The following is a 26,765-nucleotide window of genomic DNA, read 5'->3' on the forward strand; positions in this document are numbered from 1 at the left end:
ACTTTGGGTATTCAATTATCAAATGAAAACCAATATGTTAAATTCATGTAAGTAAGACACATGCTTAAACACCCATAGTGACTGGGGGGACAGTCTGTGGAATAATAGAACAATTTGTTGTATATATGAGGGAAAGAATTTTATTTATCTGTACCTACAATCACACCCAGGAGCTGGATAAAAGAGGATGCCAAGTGAAACAAATTCTGTTAACAGAGTGCCTCAAAGTATCTATGAGTGAATGTCTTACAACTTATTCCCTGAGGGAAGAAAAGGAACCAAATTTGTACCTATATATAACCATCAGCACATGGTACAGTGTTTTTTATCGTGAATGAGATGTTATCCAATGAAGGATCCTAAGAATAAAGCAAATTAAGACCAAAGCCAGGAACTCTGGGGAGTCCTGGAAGTAACCAAGGATGAAAGCACAGCCTATTTCAGGCGTTTATTAAAGCATTTATCTATTTGGTACATAAGCATCAGTTCTTCAAAGCCAGTCTGAAACACTGCAACAACCAAGATATAAGCAAGCTTAAACAGTACCAGACAAACCCATTCAAAATTACAAAAGGCTGGATAAAAAAATTGCCATGGGTCAGTGCAATGTCAGAAGAAGAGGAAAGATTTGATAAGACTACACTGAAAGATGCCCATGCTCAACACACATCAAAAAATAACTTCACAATTCAGCAGTTTGTATACAAGATGACAAAAGCCCAAGAATGAAACCTACTTGAAAAAGATTTCTATAGCTGTTCCTGAAATTGCACATTAACCATCTTTCTGATCACATTAGTAACGTAACAGCTGAAAGAAAAAAGGTACAGTAAGTCCAGCCTTCAAAGTAGAAAATGCTTACTTGTGAAACAAAAAATAGGAAGTACATACAAAAACTCTCCTTGAAAATAACCCTTAAACTCATTAATATTATGTGTCATTTAAAGATCAGTGAAACATGCAAAAAGGTGATGGCAATGTTCTAGTGATAGGAGGAATTAAGTAGTAAAATTCTATTTATTTTTCAATAAGGAATAATTTATTGCCAAGATTAAACAATGGACAGAAGATAGTTTGTTTTACCTATGAGTACAATTCTCACAATCATTCAAACAGGATATACTGTTATTTAATGTGGTAGTATTCTGGATGCAAAGCTCATCAGATTTCTCCTATTATCAATCATTAAGGGCAGATCAACTTGTCTTTTCAACCTTTGAGAAAATGCAGGAAAAAAAAACCCAAACATTTATCTCTATACATAAAATACACATGATAATGTAGACAACATTTTGGTGATGAATCTGAGATCTGATGTAGTAACACTTTGCATTATCTACTAAATATGACAAAATGTAGACCTAAAGGTTACGTAAAGATGAATAATGTCACTGTGTGGTGTAGTTCCTTACCATGTCAATAGCATTCTTCAGCAGTTTTAACTACATACCACTTGCATGCATTATTTCTGTATTGAAAAGAGAGTCCTTAGATGATGGATAGATTAAGAAAGCAAGTTTACCGAATCCTTTCATTTTATGTACTGATTTACCAGTCCCTTCAGCATGGAATCAAACACTTCTTTTTGATGTAATAGGAACCTGTACCCTATTTTCCTCTTTGTAAAAAATTACATTCTTAATCAAAGTCTTCTTTTACTTACCATAGTAGTAATTTAAACTGTGAATTAAACCAGTCACCTTACATAACCTCCTAATGTATTTACCACATGAATCAAAACCTAAAGTGCTCTGTGATTTTTAGTGTCCAGTATAAAAGAGCTGGGGCTGTAAGGCACAATCACAGTCCAAATATGATATAATTTAATATAATATCCTCATTACGCAAATAATTTAATATTATATGTTAAAAACATGCTCCTATGTAAAAGCCTTCAGAAATTAATCATTAATCATCTTCACAGCTTAAATTTATGCATGTGGGAAAATTGTTTGGATAAGTCATATGTTACTGATAGAAAAACAGATTGCCCTGACATGCATTCAAATACAAGCATATATTTTCATCATTTGAGATTCAAGACCTGGCTACATCCTTTGCATATGTCACTAATGTGGCTCTTCATGCTATGCCACTAAACAAACATCCAACTGGTAAGTAAGAAAGATGGCATCACTAGAATGTGTAATTTCTATCGCAATTTCAGATGTAATTACAGTCTGTGTACATATTTACAGGATAACAGGCATTATGAGCATGTGGACTATAATTTACCAGTTTTTAGTGGAAAATGTCCTTTATTTGAGGTTTCCTTTACAGTCAAGCTCTCTACCAGAAACTTAGACCTTAGTGAAGATAAGCTTTAGGGAAATGGTACAGTAATTAGCAAGTACAAGAGCTAGTTCCATGGGGAATTCAGAAATAAGAGCTTTCCTGCTGGGATAAATAGTGGCAGTATGGAAATCAAAATGTTTTGTTATAACACTTGACGATATTAAAATCAGTCTCTGCTGAATTCTCTCACGTGGGAATGAAAATTCTTTTGTGTAGTGACTGACACAATTAAGAAATATCTAATGTCAAAATAGAAGCTTCAAGTAATTTTTCAGATGAGAACTTTAAAAAACCCAGAATCATATTAAGAAACACACACTGTTTCCCCAACATTCTAAGCAAGCAAAGTTCTCACATTTTTGTCTCTTGCACTGTGAATGAATATTCTAAATAAACTGGACATTTGTAATATGTGGCAAACAATTTGATGTCATTTGTCATTACAGTGGTCTTATTATTCTATAGAGTGCCTATGGGCAGGCAGAATAAAAATATGTAAATTTGCCAGAAAGCCAGTGTATTCTGCCCTTAGTTGTATGCACCTCTTTGCTTACTGTGTATAATTAGCATACAAAAATAAACTGTTGTCAGGTTTCTTATTCAGTTGCTTTGCTATAAATATAAGTTGAATCACCAGGTCAAATTAGGTTTTACACAAGAAAAGAAATAAAAGCACTAGTCTTTAAATACAGAAGAATCATTCTGCAGCCATTCCACAGCTATTACACTCTACTTTGCAACAATCTTGAAAAAGCTGATTTGGTAATACAAATGTGCTTGGCATATTCTATAAAGGACATACAAACCATTTCCTTCAATTAGCAAAGTTAAGTTGATAAACAGCAAGAGTTTAAAATTTCTTTTTATGCCAAATGGGAATAATTGTAATTTGATTAGAGTTGTTCTATCATAGTACAACTTCGTTTTATGACATAAATCTAATTTGACCACATTCTAGAATATTTTTCATGGGAATACTCATTGGCTAGGATGTCATGAAGCATGTTAGTTTTTCTCCCTCTTAGAAGACTACATTACCATCTCTACAAAAGCAGAACACTAAGACTTTTCACCAGGCTCCTATGTCCCCATGAAGACACCTGTATCAATAAACTAAGAAGTTTTTCAAAGTGAAAATTAAAATTCCAGCTCCTACTATAAATTAAATCACTCTGTAATATAGTTTAACAACAAAACTTTATTTCCTGTGGCATACAGTCAAGTAAAAATAAAGCAAATGGTCACATACATACATATGTGTGTGTGTTTCTATGTGTGTGGGCCCATGCACACACACGTTATTGTGGATCAAAGGAAATGATTCATTATTCCATCTTAATTCTGTGTAGACACTTGTCAGCATTGCAGACCACTTCCAGTTTAGCAAAAATGAAAGCAAGGTTTGTCTCTGCTTCAGAGGAGTCCAACTCAGAAAAGGATTTGCAGATTCGGGTTCAGAAGCACGGGCAGAACAGTGTCACTAACACGGTACTGATCTAAAGTAAAGGTTGTCATCAAATAAAGAATTTATGACTATACATGGCTTTTTGACTAAATCTATAGCCATAACTGATTTCCTCAAGTATGTAAAGTATTTAGGTAAAGAATGGAGTCTCTGCTGAATCAGAGTCCATATGCTTCATCTAAACAATGTTACTTGAAAACACTAAGTTAACTGGAGCTGAAAAGTGTTGCTCGCAAGTGTCAGCTCAGCGTTCTTCTGAGTGATGATGCAACCAGTATTTCAATTCAGAGGAACTAGTGGGCTCCATCAGGAACAGACCCAGCTGGAGCAGGGAGAAGAGGCAGAGAGGGCTGAGGGGATTCCAGTGATGCCCTATCCCATCCCCACCCACATTAGCATGCCTAATGTGACTGTGTAGCATAAACATTATGCTGCTAGCACTGCAGCAGGAGCCTGCAAGTGGTCTCAGTCATGGTTAAGGCTTCTTAGGGTAGGGAAGATATTTACATACTAAAAGAGGTGAACAGGAGAGAGGGGCAGGCAGGATACTCTCGTTTCCTAATGATATTGTTGCCCTGCATGTTGTGATAAAGCAGCAGTTTGCTAGGTGAAGCCTACAAGAAGACATACAATCCACAGTTCCTTAGAACCCTTCTGCCATGGTGATGTACTTACAATGTTATAGCAAATTGTTTTTTTTTTTTCACAAAACATGGGTATAGAATAATTTGTAAGGCAAAACAAAACAGCTTATATAATAATCTGTCATATGAATGGCTCTGCTGCTTGCCATACTAGCATAGGTTAACTCCAATGAGTTCTTGGCAGCTTTGATTGTTCCCCTCCTTTTTATCACGGCACCTTTCTTGACGTCAGAGTGTCTGTTGTACTTTACCCATACATCTCTTTTCCCCCAAATCCACTGCTTCCATTACCTGTGTGTCACGGCCCATGCTGGACAGACCAGGGAGGGGTTGTGATGAGTTTGAAATTCCCTTGGGAGAAATTAAGGTGAAACGACACCAAACGAACAGTTAAACATTTTATTTATGGCAGAACAGCCTGAATTTGGAAGGTGTAACAGTAGGTGGCAGGGTTTCTCACAACAGGAACTGGCATGAGACTACCTCAGTAAACCATGCAACCTGTGCTAACCACATATACATCAATTCAGGGAATAAGGAGAGCCCTCCCATTGAGTCACAAGGTTCAGAGTGGACCCCCTTGCTTTCTAGACTCTTCAGAGAAGAGCCTAGGGGCAGCTGGATCCACTCCTCATCCCAGACTTGGTCAACCGTTTATGTCTAAAGGGATGAGGTGTAAGGATTATGAAAAAGGAGAGCGAAAGAGAGAGGGAGACAAAGAGACAAAGAGGAAAAGAGAAAAATTTCACCAGTCCTGGGTCCAGCATTCATCCTGTCAGCCTAGAGGTCCAGTCCTGGTGGGCACACGTGTGTGGGGCTTCAGTTTGTGCCCTTTTATAGTCTCCTTGTCCCTCCTTTGGGTGGGCACTTGAACTCATTATGCTAATTAGGTGCCATGTATGGTTTGTACCTTCAGAACCTTTGAGAAATGGGTCAGTAAAGAAGACTATTCAGGATGTACCCTAATATACCTTTATCAGTGTTCTCTTTCAAGCTGGTCTTAAACTCAAAAATATTAATCCCTTCCAAGGTATATGTAGGAGACTGCAACTACTTTTTAGAAATACCACGTATGTATCACCTTGCAAGTTTAAGCTTGTGTGGTTTGTGATAAAGTTCAGAGGTCAGTCAATTCCCAAAGATAGAGAACTGGTGGTCAGCAGAGCAGAACTTGTGCACAAAGGAACAGGGAAAAGTTCCTGAAGCTCCTTGTTACTGCCAGAGCTTAGTGACGTTTAATTGTGTCAGCTTGAGCTCCACAAGCGTCACATAAGTCTGCATATGTTTGAGTTGTTGAAAATTTGAGGAGAGGAAAAAATGAAAACAATTTTAAAAAACCTCCCAAACCAACACCTCAGTTCTATTTCCATTATCACATATTTCTGAAGGCATAAACAATAAATCAATATGCCCAAATTGCTGACGCACTCTGAAAGGGAGTATTAAAATCTGCTATTCATTTTTAGAGGCTGAACAGTTGCACTATGAGTCTTATTTTAGAAGGCAGTGTTGATCTGAGCCCCAGGAGCTCACGTGGACCCCTAGAGCCCAGGCCAATGCCTGGATTCTGCTCAAAGTTGGGAAACTGGATGCAGCGTGAAGCTCAGGGTCATGCACTGGAAAGTGACATTTCCCTCACAGTCCCAGAGGGAAAACACACATTTGGAGTTTATAAGCAAAGTGTTTTATTACCCTTTCTATTTGCACATACAAGCTGCTAAGTATATAAATGTGAAATAATTATCACAGAATCATAGAATAATTCAGAGAGGAAAGCAACTCAGGAGGTCTCTAGTTGAGCCTCCTGCTCAAAGCAGGGTCAGCTTTACCAGGTTATTCAGGGCTTTATCTTCTAAGAATGGAGACTGCACAACCTATAAATCCATGTAAACATAACACAGATTTTTATATATGTGTATATATATATATAAAATACTCTATCTAATTGATATCTAGAGTTAGAAAAGCAGCTGATCATGTTCCAAAAGGTTTGGATATCAGCTGTTAAGGCATATATACTGTGATCTAAAGTATATATGGGCTGTGATCTAAAATTAGAATTCATTGTAAAAGAGGAACATAAAGGTCAGGTTTGTTTACTCATGCCATAGACAAAACAGTGCTCTTAAAAGCAACTGAAATACTATTCATAAGTGAAATATAATTCACAAATGTTATATTAATTTGACTTCTGATGGCACTATGCTCCTGATGAGAAAATAACTTTACTTAAAAATCAAGATCTTTGAAATGTAATGGTACAAGCTCAAAGGCACTGATACCAAACCTGCTGCTTAATTGCTGCATTTCTCTAACTCTTCACTGCCAGCTTGGGCAAACATGGCAAATTGACTGTTCCATTTTTAGGGACTGTGATCATGAGGTGCAGTGGTATTATTTCTACTGGTATGCATGAATGTTTGGTCTTTCTGATTTGTTCCTGTGAGATTTCAAAAATAACAAAGCTGCAGTGGTGTTAGAGATCCATACTTCTCTCACTGCATATACTTTATGAATGGTAGGCACTTTAATATTTGAAAAACACTACTCTTCTGTCCACTGAACTGAATGTCTAGACTGTAACAGATATACTGAAATACATGTAGATGCAACATGTTAATGGTGTACCTGATTTTCCTATCAATACTACAGGTAGAACCTTGAGGCATGTCAACCATTATTCTTCTATTTTTACCATCTGTGGCTGTCATGGTTTAATCCCAGCTGGTAACTAAGCACCACGCAGACGCTCACTCACTCCTCCCCCAACCAATGGAATTGGGGAGAGAATTGAGAAAAAACAATTAAAACTCGTGGGTTGAGATAAGAAGAATTTAATAGAAAGAAAGGAAGAAACTAATAATGATGATAATAATAATAAAATGACAATAATAAAAAGGATTGGAATATACAAAACAAGCGATGCCCAGTTAGTTCCCAAGCAGCAATCCTCCCAGGCCCACTCCTCCCAGTTTATACAGTAGGCATGACATCCCATGGTATGGAATACCCCTTTGGCCACTTTGGGTCAGCTGCCCTGGCTGTGTCCCCTCCCAACTTCTTGTGCCCCTCCAGCCTTCTTGCTGGCTGGGCATGAGAAGCTGGAAAATCCTTGACTTAGTATAAATATTACTCAGCAACAACAGAAAACATCAGTGTCTTGTCAACATTCTTCTCGTACTGAATCCAGAACATAACACTATACCAGCTACTAGAAAAAAAATTAACTCTATCCCAGCTGAAACCAGGACAGTGGTAGAAACAGGAGTCTACTTTTCCTAAATTAACTATAAAGGTTTGAAAATTAGTGCAGAAGTTTGAAAATTTTTCCACTTCTAAAACATTATGTCTGAAATACATTTGTTTTCCTTTGCAGTTCCAGATGACTCCAAAGGTAAACCATTCACACTCTACAGATCTGTTCAACATACATAACATAAATAACAGAGAGGTAGCAGTTGTATTTTTTTTTCCTTCCACATTTTAGCTATGTTTTAAGATTCTTAGACATCAAAATTTTAAATAACATGTCAAACATTGACATGGTTAATGGTAAGCCTTGGTATTAGAATTTGATATGCCACTTGATCTTGTGCTAACAGTTAAAATACTAAAAATAAGATACTAAAACTAAAAATTACATGTCTTAGCTTGATCATTTCTCTAAGGTAAATGGTCACTGTTGTCACTGTTTTATTAAAATCCTGTAGGGTTTGTGCAATCCTCTCAGGTTTGTGTAATTGCCTTTGCACAAACTTTTTAGAGCTAATTATGAACATTTCTAATGCTTTGTAAGGTACTTCCACCAAACAATGAAATCTAACCATACCACCAGAAAAAAACCCATAGTCTAGAGCCAAACCCTCGCTAGGTGCATTTAAGTTTTAACTCAGCATAGAATGGAGACTGATTTATTCTCATTCATTTTTACTGTTCCTAAAAATTTGGGCTCCAGGTCAATGATGAGGTATTACCATAATTAATTAAAAACCCCACAATAAACACAAATAGGTATAATTAAAAGGTCTCACTCATGAATGAAGCAGTAAAGAGAATAGGCTATGAACTTGCATGCAAGTCAGCAACTAGGCACTTTGTTTGTGTGTAATAAATATTTAGTTTTAAAATAATTTAAAAACTTCTACCCAAGACTAACTGCTCAAACAAGAATACAAGGTGATTGATTACAGTGGGAAAATTACTTAGTAATTAATCATTCCAATAAACTAGTTATTTTCATTGTTTTAAGGGTTATATCTTCAGCCTTCTCTCAAGCCTTAACGAAAATGCATTTTGCCCTATTGCAAAACTCTGCTGCTCTCTGAAGGTTAACAAGCATTGGAGAGTAAGAAGGTGGGAAATTAATTCAGCCTTGGTGTCCTCTCAGAAAACACCTGGAACTGCTGTCTTTTGTGGTAAGGGATCCTAAATCAAGCAAGCCTGCATGACTTCAGTGTTGACAGCATGCCCAGGCAAGAGGAAATCTGAAAAAAGGACAGTCCCAGGCTACAGGGCAGAAGCAGGGTAGTTGGTCATAAATTTGTATTTAAATTGACACCAGAGACCAACTAGCAGGCCAAGAATGAGAGCTTTGTGTATTTTTCGTTCTTTAGTGAGACACTACCTTTACTTGAGACTCTAACCAGTTTTGGGGACTAACATTACACAGAATTCCAGCCTTGAGGAAAAGCGGAAAGCTAACAATGGGCCTGATGTCTACATCAAACAAGCTGTAACTTCCTAACCAGGTGTGGATGGCAAAATTTGACCAGACTGAGAATGGAATGATGAGATGACTAGAAAATGTGGGTCTGAAGACCTAGTTGTCAGTTATAGTTATTAATGGAAAAACTTATTTGTTCAGTCTAAAAGACTACTTTACTTATGCTAACTACTCAGCTGATGACCCCAAACTTTCATCATCATCTAAGTCTTGTCTTGGTATAGCCAATTCACTCTTGTCCATGCTGCGACCTTGGTCAAACTCTGGCCAAAGGACTGAGCTAATATACTGATCAGCGGGCTGCATTACAGCTGCCCCATAGCAACCATTCTGGCCCCCATATACTCACTATTTTGGGAGAACAAAGTTGCAGACGTGACAGTCACATCATGGCAGGCTGCTCTTGGCAGATCCTTAGGAAGAGGAGTTACTGCCCACAACCAGCCAGTCAGCTGCTCCTGGGGCTGCGAGCAGTAAAGTGACTGAAGACCAGCCTCCTCCACTCCTCGGAAACCACTTGCAAGACAACAGTGCCTGCACATAAGTAAGTGTGCATATAAGTGCTGCGTATAAGTGGTGCTGAAGTTACTTAATAGGCCTGGTTTGCCTCTGAAAGTCTCTGCATTCTGAATAACTGGGTGGGGACAACCTATGAAAAATTACAAGAGTGTTCTAAGAATCCTTTCTTCACATCTACATGGCTTTTTAAAAGGCAATAAGTGTGCATCAATTACTGTGTGGTGACAAGCAGAGCAATGTCTGCAAGCTTTCTCCTGGGAGATGAGCTGGTAAGAAGAAATTGTGTAACTGTTTGGACCCAAGGATGATATTCACTGAAATTAGGTCTGCCATTTTTGCTCCAGCGTGGCCTACTCTGGGCCAGAAAATACAGCAGACTATGTAGGGATGTGCTAAAAAACGTGATCCAAGCTATACCTCTTCTTCAGTCTGGGTTTCCAGGCTGTTGGCATCTGTAATGGAAATGAAGCTCTGGGGAATGGGAGTCTTTTCTCTGTCCTCCTGTCCCACTGCTGGCAGCCACCTCACCCTCCTGGGTCCCATTGCGCTGACATCTCTGAAAGGTGACAATTCTCTTGGCTGGTCTAAAAAGGTTTTGTCTACAAGGAAGAAAGGGTAGTCTTGGTTTTGTTTCAACTCCAAATCCTAAAAACGTGAATCAACAGTGTGACTTCACAGCAAAAGAAAATTCTTAAAATACATACCAAGATTTAGATAAGCAAGCTGGTTAGCAATTAAAGACAATTCCATAATATGAACAATGCAGGTTAAAGGGTGGGTTTAGCAATGTCATGTATTATCACTATGCTTTAAATATGCCATCACTATGTATTATCACATGTATTATGCATTATGCTTGGATTTGAAATGGGGCAGGAAACTTTAGGGAACAAGTAAGGGCCAAAAGAGGCATTATCCGCCTAAGCGCTTGGCTTGACATTTGTGATTAAGAAGGAACATTGCATTTCTTTTCAGGGACAAAACATCTCATAATACTGCAGCTGATGCAATATTTGAAAGAGAAGTTGATGTCTGAAGATATAAAGACATAAAAAATTAAGCTGATTATTAAAATATTTAAGAAAAAAGGTTATTTCATAACACATCTTTCATAGCAAGGTGTTAAAAATAAAATGCCCAGTGCTGAGTCAAAAAAAATTCAGATATTGGTGATTGAAACAATGATCCTTAAATTAAATACTAAGCAATTGTATTTCAACAATTAAATCAAAAACATCCCGAAGTCTTTCTTCTGGGTAACACTACTGTTATGTTCTTCTATAAATCCCATCTCCTAGCTGCTAATTAGTGTTTCTTATTCACAAGGGGTTTAAGCACTTGCTGAATATTGTCTCACATAGCCTTTAAAACCTTCACAACTTACTGATGATTAAAGATTGAAGTTGTCTCTGTATTTTTTTTGTTTCCATATCACTGGAATTGTCTGGGTTTGACTCAATTTATGTCACAGCCCCGACCTGCACACTATCTCTAGCCAGAACTCCTACAGGTATCACCTACCATCTATAGAAATGAAAGCTCTAATACTGATCTGGGAAAAACTTTTCAGATCACAGTAATAAGTAATTTGCCTATAAGCCATGAGTTACTAGACTTGCTTATACTGGTGCTTCTCCAACCTTTTTCTTTCCATTATGAGAATGAGGATGTTTCTCCCAAACTCTATCCACCTGTTCAGTCACATGGCAGAATAAAAACTGTTTTCTTTTAGTATCTCTCTCTGCAAATTTCATTTGGTACAATGGTAAGATATTCACTGTAAAATCTGGTGGTGACTCTATGCTGTAAAGGGTACTTTTTTCCCCAACAGAAACTAGCAGAAGTACGTAGCAGTGACATTAATTGCTTTCAGCTGTAATTCCTTCTTTGCGTGACTTCTAATTGCTGGTGCCTTGCTAGAATGCTACAGGCTGCCCGGCTTTACCTGAAAGACTATAGGCAATGAGGTGCTATGGGCTTGTTCTGAAACACTTCTCCTCTACCATAAGATGGCAGACAGAGTACATAAACTTTCAATAATACACTAAAAATTACAACTATTAGATCAATATGTATACAATGTTCACTACTGTCCCTACTGCATGATCCAGAAAAAAATGGTCTCACTGTACCATTATCTGCATTCATGGTATGCTATTAGTTCATCATTGCAGCTCTTTCAAAACAACATGACTTGGCAAGAAAAAAATTAATAAAAATTTGATCAGGCATAAAATGACTGTATTTTTGGGTAAAGTGCAGAACAATAGCACAATATAGGTATGGTATAGCTTTTGTTTTTATTCAGCTGTTTAGTATGCTGTAGGTATAAATGAGACACTTAAACCAAGCATCAAAACCGAACCTTTCAGACGTTAATGTGATGATAGCTGTGTTATTATGAGCCTAATGATATCTAGTGCACACAAGAATACATAGGTGTCATGCTGGGAAACCAATGATCTGGCTCTCATTCTGACTGCAGGCAAAGAATATCTCATCAAAGCTATAAATTTCATGAGTCTGTTCCCAAATTTAAAACCCTTAAGGAAATGGCTTTCATGGTTCAACAGTTTTAAAGGGTTGCTCTTACTTGGCTTTGTAACAAGGAAATTAATAGTTCTTCCAAAACAAATCAGAATTATGCCATAGCTGCATGCATTTTCATGCTGTTGCCTTCAGCATTTTACTTCCTTCTCCAGATAACATCGCTGTAGAATCCACATTGAATTCACCGTGGGGAAACATTTATTACCTGCTACTATTTTGCACTATAGCCTTAGATAGGTGATAGAAGTCGTTTACTCATTGCTATGTAAAAATTGTTTTCTTTAGGTCATGTGAAATAGAGTCAGTTTCTAATCAACCTTCACTTTTCACAGAGTAAAACCTATCCAGCCTAATGTCAGGGAGAGTTAGTTTCTGTAGCATAATGCAGAGCAACCAACCGAGAGGTAGACAGCTTATGGGAGTGCAATAACAAAGCACTGGAGGGATATACTTCCCTGTCAGTATGGTTTTTTCCCTTTAAAAATTCTGACTGTGCAAATATTGAAGCTCCTGAGAAGGAATAATCATGTTTAAATAATTTTCTTAATTTCAAAGTATACAAATGCTTTCTAATGAGCAGAAAATGAATATTGTGTTAGGATTAGCTGTTGTATGTCACATTTCATGCATATAATGCACTACAACTAGTGCTGTTCAGGAGAAAAACCATAAATGAGCACCAAATGTCCATTGTAGTAATACATTTCAATGTATCAATAACAAAATAACAAAATACTATGGATTCTCATTTAACCAGTAAGACGTTACCATTATACTGGGATTAAAACACCGAGATATATTTGCTTTTGTGCAGAATTCTTATGACTGCACAACATTTTAGATCTAACTGTTTCAGTGCCTGTGGAGCTACAAAAAGGAGATTAACAGCATCTGTGTCAAAAATAGCTTTGCTTTTTTAGCTCATGCCAATCATTTGGAGTCCTATCTCTAATGCGAGAATGTAGCATTCAGAATAAGAATCCTTGCATGACAACAACAATTAGGTAATATACTAAGGAAATTCATCTAATAGCAAACTATTGCACATATATCTATGATATATCTATGATACAACAGAAACCATACTCTCATGAATCAGAAAAGTTACTCTGTGGGTGATTGACAAGAACTTCCACACCTTAAATTGCTGACCCCCATATGAGGGAGTGGAAAGGTTAGACATTGTTTTCTAAGAACAAAAATTATAGTAATAGACAAATTTGCTCTTCTCTGAGGGTGAAGTGATTGTCTGTAATAGAAAACACAGTGTTGGAGTCCACAGAATTCTCAACAGCCCACTGTTCCACAGGGGGAAAGAGCAAACATGAAGGACTGAACAAAACCCAACAGTAATCCATCATAAACTGCACAAAAAGCAGTAAATTTGGTTTAATATGAGGAAAATGACAGTTTCTCCACAAGCATGGAAAACAAAATTGTCCCCTAAGCCACCCTAAAATAGCTATCACTGGTGCAAACCAGAAAACTGCAGTTCCCAACTGGGGAGCATCACGACTGCCATGCGTGAAAGGGATGGAGTGGGAAACAAATAGTTCTCCATCTAGACTTTCAGAGCAGCATGTGACTCTTGCTATCGAATAGCTGCATAGAGGGAGAGAGAATAAAATAGAACGGACATTATAACTGGCTGCTCGAGCACACGTACATAGAGGTGTCTGTTTATATTTACATACAAGGAATATACTGCTCTGTAAAAATGTCTGTAATTAGCTGAATTAAAGCTGTCTAAACTTTTGCTCATCCCATCTCTAAGTTAGCCTTTGAGCATCTTCAGATATGGTTTGAGCTTCACCCTACAGGAGCTAGGCTGCTTTCAGTATCCAAGCTGGCTTGTGTTTGACTGCAGCATGGACATACCTTTAATAAAAGCCACGCTATTCTGCATCACGTTTTCAACTTAGTTCTGACAAAGAGTAGCACTCAGAAGTGACATGTCATAGTCGTGTAGGACTGTTGCAGCCATCTGCTTTAACCAGTGCGCTGTACCCAAAAAACCTCCAGACACTGAGAAAAAAAAATACGATGAAAATGAAATTCATACTGGTAGTCTGAAAACTCAAGAATATATAAAAAAATCAATCAAATTTTAATTAGATCAAAATCAAGATAAAGGAAATAAAGTCACCTATTTTGTATCATCTTTATTTGATCTTTATCAGTTAAAAATCCCTCTATTTAGTAAAAATGTCTACATACAAGTCATTAAATAGGTCTCCTCAATTTTTCTGGAAGGGATGAAGTTAGGACTGCATTTTGATTCAGTCACATTTGTCACACTTCATCTAAACCCCAGCTGATTATGATACAGTGCTGATTATTATTATTTTGCAGTGAAAATCTTTAAATTCCATTGTTTGAATTTTGAATTAAATAAGTTAACCAGGGGACTGGTTTCTATTTATCAACCCTGACTGTAGACTTCTGATGACATATGTTGGATTTCTGAAAAAGGGTTACCTAAAAGTATGATTTATGTAATTGTACTTTCACATTAAATTTTTACGAATTTAGGAAACATACAGAAATACTCCTTTTAAGCTCATCAGCATGATGCATCAAATGGAAGCTTCTGTGTCCTTCAACATCGGTACCATTTTTCTCACTCAGGTGTTTGAGAGCCAAGTAATATATTTTCATACAAAACCTGAACACCAAATAATCACCTTTCTCATCTTATGCACCCATACAGTCCTGGGCTGTCACAGAGCTGAGACTCACATCAAAAGGACAAACCTGCTGCCATGGACTGAATGGAAATAGATTATTTTGCACAAATGAGACCCTATTTGCTAATTTCAGACAGGATACTTTGGGTGGATAAACCCAAACATCAAGTGCACTGGGGATGGGGGCGGGCAGAGAGGCCAAGACATAGCCATAATCCATCCCAGCCAGTAACTCCCTCTGCCACTACCCTACCTCTGTGTAAGCCCTGTGTAAAACCTCATTCTCTCACCCTTGCTTAGAAGTTACTTGTTCTGTCCTTCAAAATTCAGAGGCCTTTCAGCCCTTTCCAGTGGCAACCCTGCCCCTTCTTCAGATCCTGGTGAGTACCAAGCTTTGAGAACTGACCATGGCTTTCTGGGTTAGCCTGAAAAAGAGGAAAAACATTCACTTCATTCTCATCTACCCTGTGATCCTACACACCACTGCACAGAGAATGGTCCATAAGGTCTTGTGTGGTAAATCTGCGCTTCTGGCTTTCCTAAATCTGTCTCTTCCACTGCAGTGAAGTCAAAATCATATTCCCCCTTTTTTCTGAGATGGCTACAGTGGTTGATCTGCACCAAACAGACCAATGCTGAATTTATTTTATATGCTAATTTATATGATAGCTGCATTCGTTAAAATGAGATCTAGTGTTATTAAACTCCTGTAGAGTAATTGTGATTGAAATTTGTCCATGAGCTACATACATTCGAACCTCATGAACCAGAAAAGAATTTATAAAAGATATTGCTTAAGCACAGGCATGTTGTTTTTAAAATATCTAAGCTATAATTTATACAGACAGGATAAAATTGAGGATGAATACTATTTACAATCTGGTTTAACACTCAATATACAGAATAACAGTAAAAATATAGAAGAGTGGGAAAAGAGGTGAACTTTTTCAATTGAAGACGATTCATTTCTCCTAGAGCAAGATGAACTTCACTCAAGGGACTTCAGTGATTGTTGCTCTAATCCTAAAACAGAGTCTGCAAGATTTTTGGTTTCTTCATTGCAATCTGTGAAACTATGCGGCTGTAAATCTACATCTGAGTTTCTTGTATTAACTTTCCCATTCACGGACCTGCATAGGCTAAAAAGCAGAGGTAATTTGATTTCCAATTTACATTGGAAATCAAAGTGATGAATATAGGAAGGAAAGTTTTTTATTTTAGATTTTCACTACTCACTTAAAGGTCTAATGACACAGCAAGGAGTTATTTTATTCTATTAGAATGGAAAGACTGGCATGAAGGAATTAGACCTGGGTAAGATGGCTTAATCAAGACAAAAGCTTGATATTTATTAAAAGACAATGATCACGTGAACATGAAAAAGATTTACATGGAAGAAAATGATAATGCAACATGAAACCAATTAAAAATCACATTATATACAAACATGTAAAACTAATTACTTATGAAAACATACTGCACATACCAAAAAATCCTTGCCTCTACCCATCAGCTTTCTATACCATGTTCAAAAAGCTTTTAGAATTTTATTGGTATAGTGCTCAGTTCTGATAATTCAGCTTTTAATGCAATCAAGACTATCACCAGGAGCTACTTAATTAATTCCCCAGTGCAGCATGAATTTAATTTTCAATGACTTTATTGAGAACTTTTTTTAAATTTTACAATGAGAAACTATAATCACTGTTACACAACTTGCAAATATTTCAAACAAGACAGCAATCTCCTATTTTTTTGATTTTTTCTGTTCCAAATTCAGATCCTGAGATGGATTTTCTGCCTCAGCTTCATTTTCATCTTCCTGTAAAAGAAAATGAAAACCTGAACATTAATCAACTTATTGAAGAAGTACACTTTTTGTACCTGTTTGCACTTTTTGTACACTTATGCATATGTATAGAATTCTGTACAGACTTTTGCCATCTTTTGCCTGACCAATAAGCATAAAAATAAGCTAAAAATGTCATTTATTCAAGCATTTGATTTTGCTCGAGTAGAAATAAAAATGATAAGAAATTTAAACAAGTCTAATCACCTGCATTTATAGTAAAAGAATAATTTAATGAGTTAATATTTCACTGACCAATTTACTGGATGGTTACATAAAGAAATTACTAAACCACACACGGATGACAAGATATTCAAATGTCTGCAGCAGACAGCATTACACACCTTTCCTTTGTTCTTGACCAGAGGTTTCCACTAAATTACTTTCGAATGCAAGAACTTTCATCATTGTTCTAAAAATTACTTTTGAAAAGCATCTGCCATTGAAAAATATTTCATTTTTTTGAGACCAGATACGTTTACTTCACCATTTGATAAAAGACAATAAATTTAACTTCAGAGACACTTTATGTGCTGCAGCATCATATTTTTGTCCCATCTAGCATATTTTCTTGACAGGTCTGCCAATTTTCCAATTACTTGTACCACCATATGTTATCTGAAGATCAGTCAGGTCTAAAATAGGAAACATGAGCATGTCAGGCAGCAGCATGCTTACAATATTCTACAGCTTCAGCTCCAAGAGTAGGGATCATAATTCACTACGGGTTCCTCTGGATCTCACTGAAAAAATGAAGTGACATCATAATGCCCGTTTCCATAGGAATGGATACTATTTTATGTCCAGTACAAAATCGTGACCTCCAAAGTATAAATTATGGAAGACTGAGAAAACTGTTTTATAAGGCAACTTGCAACCCATCGCATCTTGAACGGTCCTTATCACACAGTCAAAGTATGGCCAGTTTTCCTGCCTGCATTTTAATTCAATATACAGCGAATCCTCCTCATTCCAAAAACACTAAGGAGAAGAAGTGAATAGACATTGGGGAATGAAGAAGTGTCCTGGCTGCTGTAACACCACTCATCACAAGTCAAGAGTTGAGAGAAAGGAAATGTCAGGGATGTTAGGTGGGACCCAGGAACCCAGGTGCAGTTTCCTGCTTTAAAATAGCACCTTTCATTCTTCTAGGAAAATATCTTTTTGCATCCTAGTCCTCCTTTCAGCACCAAAGGGTGTTTTGTAAGAATAATTATAATAATGATTTAGAGGTACAAAATATATAGGAAGATCACATGGGCAGCACAAAATAGAACAGCAATGGAAAATCTCATTAAAAAAATGTGGTCTTGTATTACATTACACAACACTAAAATAAAATTGAAAAGCTAGTTGTTCTATTAAAGAAACATACACTCCAAACCATTCTGCTTCTAAATCCTCCCCCCTTCTGGGGATAGGCTAGGCACTGAGAAATATTTACATGACTGACCACCAAAGGCTAAAAGCTTTTTTTTCTTATCTTTCTGGACTGTCATCTCTTCAATTACCTTTAAAACACACAGTGAGCCCTGTGGCTCTTCTAGTTCAGGTGAGGAAACATGTCTGTGCATGTGTGTGAAACCAAAGATTGTTGATTCTTTGAAATTACAAATGTAGCATATATTCAAGAGAGTGTAATGTATAGTACACATACAAAGGTCAAACTTCTAAAGAAAATAAAGGCAAGGCAGAATGGGAAACAAAGTGGCAGTGTGTAACTAAGCTTAGATGTACTGCTTACAGGTGACAAAGAATATTGCTGAATAAAAAAGCCACCCACAGAAACTTTTGGCTGCTATAGAAAAAGAGCCAGGTTCTTTAACGAAGGACTTGTTAATAAAAGAACAGCAAATCTGCATGTTTCTGAAGGTCCTTACCTACAGAAGTTGTATCCCTACTGACCTCAGTGCCAACTAATCCACCTCCCTAGCACAGAACCTGCCATTATTCGAACACTCTGACTTGTACTCCCTCATATGGGGAATATAAACCCTACACAATCATTCTTTTCCCAGCACACTTGACATATTGCTTAGGGCTTCCTATCCTAATAGAGGGAGCATGCAGAAATTTCAGAGACTACAGGGCCATACCTTCACTGAGGACTACAAGAAGGTGAAGGGATATTAGGCTCAATAGGGAACATCTGCTTCCTGAGTCTATTTTTTGTGGACGAAAAGATTTTATTCAGTGAAAGAGGCTTTGTAACAGAATCTTCTGGCTTTGTGTAGACATGAAATGTTTTAATTCTGTGCTTATAAGGTCATGTTTGCTCTCCAGCAGATTTCCTAGGTTACAGCAGCAGCTGCACTGATCAGTGCTTTCTGAGATGAAGAAATGATGGCTCAGTGGCTATGGCAAGTCCAGGATTTGCTCTGTGTGAATACTCAAGATGGAAGCATCTGCTTTGGGATATTTTGCAGTACCCATACTCTTTCCTTTGTTCATCTCCTGTTGCTTCAACTAGGTAAAACATATTCAAACAGGTAAAATCTACCAGCAGAGTATAAATTAGACTTATGCAGGCAGATTCCACATACAAGTCATCCAGGTCCCTGACTGATATTTTGTTATTTTGATATTTTTAGGCACAAAAGGTTTTTGAATAGTATTGTATTAAACCATGCTCCACAGAGGACATCTTAATTTTGTAGAGGTGCTTTTACTCCATCTGTTTTCCAAGAACAGAAACTCACATGTCATTTTGAAACAGAAATCTAAGTTTAGTATCTCTGAACATGGGTGACTGCTATGCAAAACGCAGAGTAATGATGGCTGATCTTTCTCATAGTATGAATTATCAAGGGAAGAAAACTTTTTGTCAGATATGTCTTCAGCCAGGTCAGTTCCCAGACCTGTGCACTGCCACATGAACAACAGTGCCAGCACAAAAGAGATGGCAGAAATGATTGGTGGGAGACACTGGAAAGTATGAACCACTAGTTCTGGTACTCATGCAGCTTTCTGCCAGAAAAGAAGTGACAGCAGTGGCCTGAGAATGGCAAACTTACTAATGACTGAAAATAATGAGAAAATTTTGAGATGTGAACTCTTATAAGTGCAATATCACTGCCAGTACACTTGGGAAAGATTTGAACTGGCAATTTAGAGCACACATATCAACCGTACTCCAAGATGTGAAGACTCACTATTCTTTCAGTTTGCTGGCAATGCAAAATTTCTATGAAAAGTTTTATCTTTTTTTTTTAATAGCCCAAGAGGCATCCTGATGATGCCACATAGAATACTGAACTGGTTGGAGATTCTAATGTCATTAATAATGTTTGAATTTTCAGCTAAATAGACCATATAGCCTAATTATCAAGAAATTATGCCAAACACTGTAGAATAAACATATTTATTTGTTTTACTAATTACCACCTATCATTATCATCTTTATAATCCTTTTAGTTCTGATGATAGCAAAGGAAAACCTTTTATTTTCGTGTCTGTGGTAGCAGTGTGTAAAGTTGCTATTACCAGTGGCTACACAGCAGATAAATACTGAATTCCAGTTTGTGTTTCACAAAAATTCAGTTCACATTATTCCTATTAATGACTCACATCTCTATTTTCTGTTATTCTTTATTTTGCTTCCAGCCACCTATGACTCTACTGTCTAGTGCTTTGTGTCCTAAAAATCCTGAAACAGAGAACAGGCATTTTGGTGTTAAGTTGTTCAACGATCAAAGTAGGTTTTCCTAGCAGATGTCACAAATCAAACTTCTCTCAGTATCTTTTCTGACTACAGACAACCACAGACTTGAATATCATACAGTGAATTTGAACACACTAACGTAAAGGTTTCCTCAGCACAGATCTGGTGACTTGTAAGAGTAGCAAAGGGAAGTGAATCCCTCAAGACTGTATTACTACTCTTACTGAAAACATGCATTTAACAGCCCAAAGATTATTTTCATGTTGAAATGAATGAATTGTCGTTCTTTCAGATTTACAAACCCAGCAGTGATAAGGAAAGGCACAAAGGGCTTTATAAAGTGCTGTTAAAGCCAACAGCCTGAATTGAAATGTCAGCTCAGGAGCTCCTTAAGCCACTGATGACTGGACACCTCATCACTGTCCTGATGACGCTGATGGACTGATGGACCTTTCACATCAGCTTTTTTCCTACATCCTTTCCCCAGGCAACCCTCCTTTTCCCTGATGGAAACAAGGTATTGGATTAAAGGGTCCTTTGGATGCTCTACAGATGTCTTTAAATGTCCTATGGACATCTCTTCCTTCCAACTACTTAGTCTACACTTTGTAGATGAGCATTTATGGGTCACAGCAACAGAACAGGACCAAGAATTTAAAACTGAGACCTTACAATCTCCCACCTAAATAAGTGTTGTGAATAATTATTAAAGTATTGAGCATTCAATAGCTTTGCTGAAGTTAATGGGAATACTTCAATATCTAGATGTCTTTAGGTGCCAAAATCTTAAGGTAAGAAGCTAACTTTTAAGATCCTATTTCTGAAAATTTTGATCTGACAGTTGAGAGAGACTGTCATACAACTTCATCCCCTTTGAAAGAATGTTTAAGGTCAACTACAAATGGTGCTCCAAGCAGAGAATAACAGGTCTGACGTAGAAAGTTAATTTTGTAGAAATTGTTCCACAATATTCCCCTGTAGACAAATTCTGGCATGGGGCGGGGGGGGGAAAGCCGCCTAGAAATAGGGTTTTGGGCGTCCCTTTCTCTTTCCCCCTCCTCCAACCAACTTCATTCAAAATGTCTGAGAATTTCTTTTTATTCCATTAGTTAATGAAATGAAATCTGAAAGATGACAGTGAATTAGAAAAGTCTTAACTCTACAGGGAATTTGACACTACTCTGTATGTAGAACAGATTACACCTCAATTAACTGTGCTAGGAAATGCACCTATTCACAGATTTGTGCATTACACCACACCTGTAATTTCTAAAGGTGCATTACAAAGGTATACTTACTAAAATAAACTTGCTGTTGCGTGCTTTGCAAACTGTAACCCATAAACTTAATAAAAAGCTATATATTACAGTATGATGTAAATGAACATCTGAATAATAAGAAATTATGCAAAACATAAAAATATTTTAGTGTAATGGGGAATGACTAAAGGGTTCTCTATGCTATCACATAATCTAGAAATACTATCTCAAAACCACTCAGGACCAAATTCAGATACTATTACTTTTCATAGTATCTTAACCCAAAAGAGCTGTAATATAACTAATATACTAAGCTCCAGTGAGGGTGTCCAGCTGATATTTCATCTCCTGCCTCACAGATTCTAGCCAGCAAAACACCAGTTGGAAGGAGGTAGAAATACTTCTATACTTTTCAAAAATATATCAGGAAAAAGGGACTTTAGAAACGATGAGAGCTTTTCTTTGTGTATGTTGAAGTCTAGCTTTCCAATGTCATAGGCCAAATTTGGAGGCAAATGAGTTTCAGGCAAAAATTGGGAGTTAAATCAGTATGTTAAATTGGCAAAAGGTGAGCAACCAGCACTAAAACTCAGAAGTTATTTTTCTTCCGAAGTCTATGCTACCTTCTTCAAATGCATTACTGACAACCATTATAATGAAGAGTGGTGCAAAAAGACAGAGTACAACTGGAACAGTTCTTTACCAGTGGATATTAGAAGCAAATATAAATTTCTTGTGATAGATGACAGTTTTCTGTCACCGTAGCTCTGCAGTGATAAGGCAGCTGTTTGTTTCCCAAGAAAAGGAGACCCTTGCTACATGGATCATTTTCACCATGACAGCCTTGACAAGTTTGACATTTGCTTCATGAAGTATTCTGAAGCAGCCATCAAGAAAATGTCCCCTCTGGGACCACTGGCAAGCTGACAGTTATACCTTTTAATGCGCGTCTCCATTAATTCTTACTGTCAAAGCCCACCAAATTCCTACAATGAAATCTCTGCTGATCTGGTACATTAAAAAATGGAGGCTATGAATGAACTAACCATTATAATGTAAGTAAACATGACATCAATTAACTGGAAGCAGCTCTCCACCCCATTTTGTTCAGTAAAAAGAGCAACGTTTAAGTGTTGGGTTTCCTTCACCGATGCAGTACATGGCATCGTGCTCTAGGTGGCAATGCAAGACTAGGAGAACTAATTTTATACTAAAGCACCTCTTAAGAAGCTACAAGCAGCTGCATGTTTATCACAAACTCTTTCGTTTAACTCGCACTGGTACAAGAACTTTAAGTCTTTTTGAAATGTTTGTCAGTGTTCTGTATTTTCTATTTCCTTGTTTCTAATTCTGATTATACAGATAAATGTACCATCACAAGAGCCCTTACAGTCAAATTTCATTTAACGCTTAGTACAAAAGTGGAACTTCATGCCAGATTTCAAATCTTCCATCTGTTTCTCTCCTTTTTAGGAGGCAACCATTCCACTGAGTGGCCCTTTTGGCTGACTGCCACTACATTTGGGATGCTCTTCAGGGCAGGTGGTGCTTGAAACCCAACCATTGTTTCAGAAGTTCAGCTGGTTCTCCTTGAAGAAAGTAGAGGAAAATGTTTCCTCTTTAACAATTTGAGCCTTTAAAGGTTTAGGTTTATGAACTTTAGTCTCTATCTATAAATGCTTAGATATCACTAACCTGAAACATCAACTAAGAAATAGATGAAAAGCAACTTTAATGGGATTGCACTGTGCCTGTCTGGGACGGGCCTCCTTAATTTCCACTCTGGTCGCAGAGTGCACACTTGCATTAGTTTTCAAGCCTTCAAGTCTGACACTGTCCTGATTAAGATCCTTTCTAAGGTAAATTTGTCACTCAATGATAATACTCACAACTGTGTATATATAAACATATATACGGAAACCACAATAGCATTTTCTACTTATGTGGCAATGTAATCATTATTTTTATGCATTATAAATTACAACAGAAAGTTCCACTTCATATATAATCATACTACTACTACAGAATAATATTCCATAGCCTAGAAATGCATATTCTAATCAAATCAAGATGATTTTGAATATTCATGGTTATATTCCCACCATATTTACACTATACATTTACTAAATTATAAGAAGCAAAACTTCATGTTTGTATGCTTGATACTAAGAAATAAAATGGCTTCTTCTTACAATAGCTACATGAGAACAAAAGGTGCTCGGGCCAACAATAAGGAATTAATAGCTCCTTTAAACAATTTTATTTCTAAGTACTGTTTAATAAACAAAAACAATTAAGAGGCTAATTTTTAACCACTCAATTGTCAGGCTGAACATGTATCTTGGTAGTTACTAAATGATAGCTGAAGATTTTTTTTCATGCTTTGACTGTTTTCACAAATAAGTTTGGCTATAGACAGCCTTTTACCAAGAGGTCTGAACATTCTTTGTTTCCAAAATGATTAACAACATTAAATAGAAAAGTAGGCACAATTGAGTTAAAGAAAAATGCTTCTGTAAGCTACAATCAAGACATGCTGCCTACAGTCGAAGGCAGCTGAAAGACATCACTCTAAACATCACTGAAGTACACATTTTTAATAGAAAAAGATAGCACTACCATATGAAAGGAATAAATTTATCTCAATAACAGAAAATCTAGACCCTAATGAAAATGTTTTAGGAAAAATGAGTGCATTGCATGCTTCTGACCAAAATTAATTAGAGTTTTAATGTTTTACATTTCCACCATAATTCTTTAAATGGTGCATTTATTTCATAGTAATAAACACTCGGTTCATTAAGTAAAGTTCAAAATCTGTGTTACTCGCTACATTTAACAACCTTTGGCCCTGTTCTTCAGTATTTCTTGATTCAGGTTTCCAAAGCATTGAATAAGCAATTGAGGAGCACAATTAAATTTCATGACTCTGCATATTTAGGATTCTCGTTTCATCTAAGACAAAGGGCAATTAATCTACCACTCTATACTGAATTCCAACTTTAGTGAGCCATGATAGATACTGAAATGAACTTACAGGAAATGCTTAATTAAATTACCGTAAAAAGCATAACCAAAGTTTTTTCTTTCTTTATGACAAAAGAAAATGCACATTTAATTAGAAAAAGTCTACTGCAGTATATTATAACTTTAATAACTTGGGAATTCATGAAAATATTGCTACAATGTGACAGCTAACAATTCAGAAGGCTTTTTCTCCTTTCTTTTATATTCCATCGGAACATTTCACCTGAGTACAGCCATGAAATTCTGCTCAGGCTCGAGGCATAAAAGATGGATCTTTCATTGTAGTTAATATGATGACATAAGTCTGAACAACACAGCAAAGGCCTTTATCTTAGTCACCTATTTTCCAAAATGTGATATAAGTAAATGCTGTAAAAATGGCTTTATATTTGTTATAACACTGAATGCCTATATTTAGTCACAATCCATGAATTTGCAAACAAAACTGACAGAAATGAACGAAGCTCTAGAATTAGATGGAGGATAGACTATGACAGCAAATAGAACCTGTGCTACTGATGAAGAAATCAGAGATGGAAGAGACTTTTGCTTTTTTTAAAAAAACACAATTCCTTTCAGTAGGCCCCCCAAAACACATACTGACATTTAAATTCAGAATCCAACAACTATAACTAGACAGATGTTTCAATGATTTCAACATAGATTAAATAAAATCCCCAAAAGAGCATTCTAGGCTAGGACCAGATCCACATCTTCATGCTAACAAACCCTGTACAATCTCTCATGGAAGACCTACACCTTCCCTACTGTTATCATTCATTTAATCTTAATTAACACTAGCACTGCAGACCTACCCAGAAGTCAAAATCATTCCTTTACAAGCTGTATAAATGTACTTTTAATTTGACAATATAACCAAAACATTTGGCTATGGACCTGAAATGAAACAAGACAAGAAACCTATGGCTTTAGAAGTTGGAATTCTGTCGGTTTGATGGCAAAGGAAGGCTTGTAGATTTGTTTTTATATTTTTACTTTATTTCTGTATTTGAAGATAGCACTTACTGTTCTGATCCTGTCATGATGCCTGAACAGTCCTGTTTCATATAATAGATCAGCTCAGCTGTATTTGAAGGATCAAGGGCATATTGGTAATAAACACATAGTCAATTTTGAGTCAAAATTCTAACTTTTAATATACCAAGGTTTCATTAGTTTCAAGCTGATCAGCTTCTAAATTAAAAAATGAATGTATTAGGTTTAACAGTAGAATGAATTCTCTTCAACCTCCACTCATCTGCATTTCCAAGTGAGGTTCTAAAGCCAAATGTTATTTAATTCAGTGGGTATACTGAGGGATGTTTTGGTAATTTGTCATGATACTGATGTTGCTTCACTGTAATTTTTTGAAGTCAGAATCTGATGAAACCCTTTCAACTGGAAATAATGCAATGTCCAACCATTTAAGGTAATACTATCATCAAAAGGAACTTTACAAAAACCTGCCCTGTAAAAGCAGCATCTGCCTCCAAACACACTCTGATATCCTCCCAAAACTTCTTCTCTAACAATATTTATACAGTTTGTAAAAAAAAAAGATTAGTTGCCTTTCAGAAACTTGGAATCAAATTAACTGACAGACCTCACCTCCGTGCAGGTAGTCACCACAAACAGGGTTCCTTACAGGTTCATGATGCATTTCCTTCTGGTAAATTTAGAAGTTACTGTTTCACTGTACTACATCAAAGTCATCTTTTGGTTTGTCAACAGCTTGCTTCCCATCTCTGCCCGCCCTCCAACAAATCACACATAACTTTGTTAGAAGAGTGGGAGAAAAAATACTTTGATGTGATTTGATTACTGAAAAGCTATATTCTCAAAGATTCCCAAAGCTAGGGAAATTTGGCTATAACTAATTAGTGTTTTGCATATTTGTGGTAGAAGAGCTCATTACAGACCTCACATTATAAATCATTATTTATCTACTTTTTCCTTAAAACACTGAAGCCACTTAGTATCATTCTTTGAAACTCCTTTTGAAGCTCACTAAACTCCATTCCTCAGAAGACTACTCACTCAGAAGGCTTTTTGTCTCCCATTACATTATATCACAGTGTTTCCAAGA

At 36.7% G+C, this 26,765-nt stretch overlaps 1 protein-coding gene across 1 annotated transcript in view; it reads right to left on the minus strand.

Annotated features, from left to right (window-relative positions):
* Positions 1 to 16,525: 16,525 nt before the first annotated feature.
* Positions 16,526 to 26,765, minus strand: part of PHF14 (PHD finger protein 14) — a 168,595-nt gene continuing 158,355 nt past the window's right edge. Inside the window, 1 exon segment of the mRNA XM_069774381.1 lies at positions 16,526 to 16,705. Within this exon segment, the coding sequence (XP_069630482.1) occupies positions 16,631 to 16,705 (75 nt within the window). The 3' untranslated portion in view covers positions 16,526 to 16,630.

Source organism: Haliaeetus albicilla, chromosome 2 (genome assembly GCF_947461875.1).
Source record: "Haliaeetus albicilla chromosome 2, bHalAlb1.1, whole genome shotgun sequence".
Classification (NCBI taxonomy): domain Eukaryota; kingdom Metazoa; phylum Chordata; class Aves; order Accipitriformes; family Accipitridae; genus Haliaeetus; species Haliaeetus albicilla.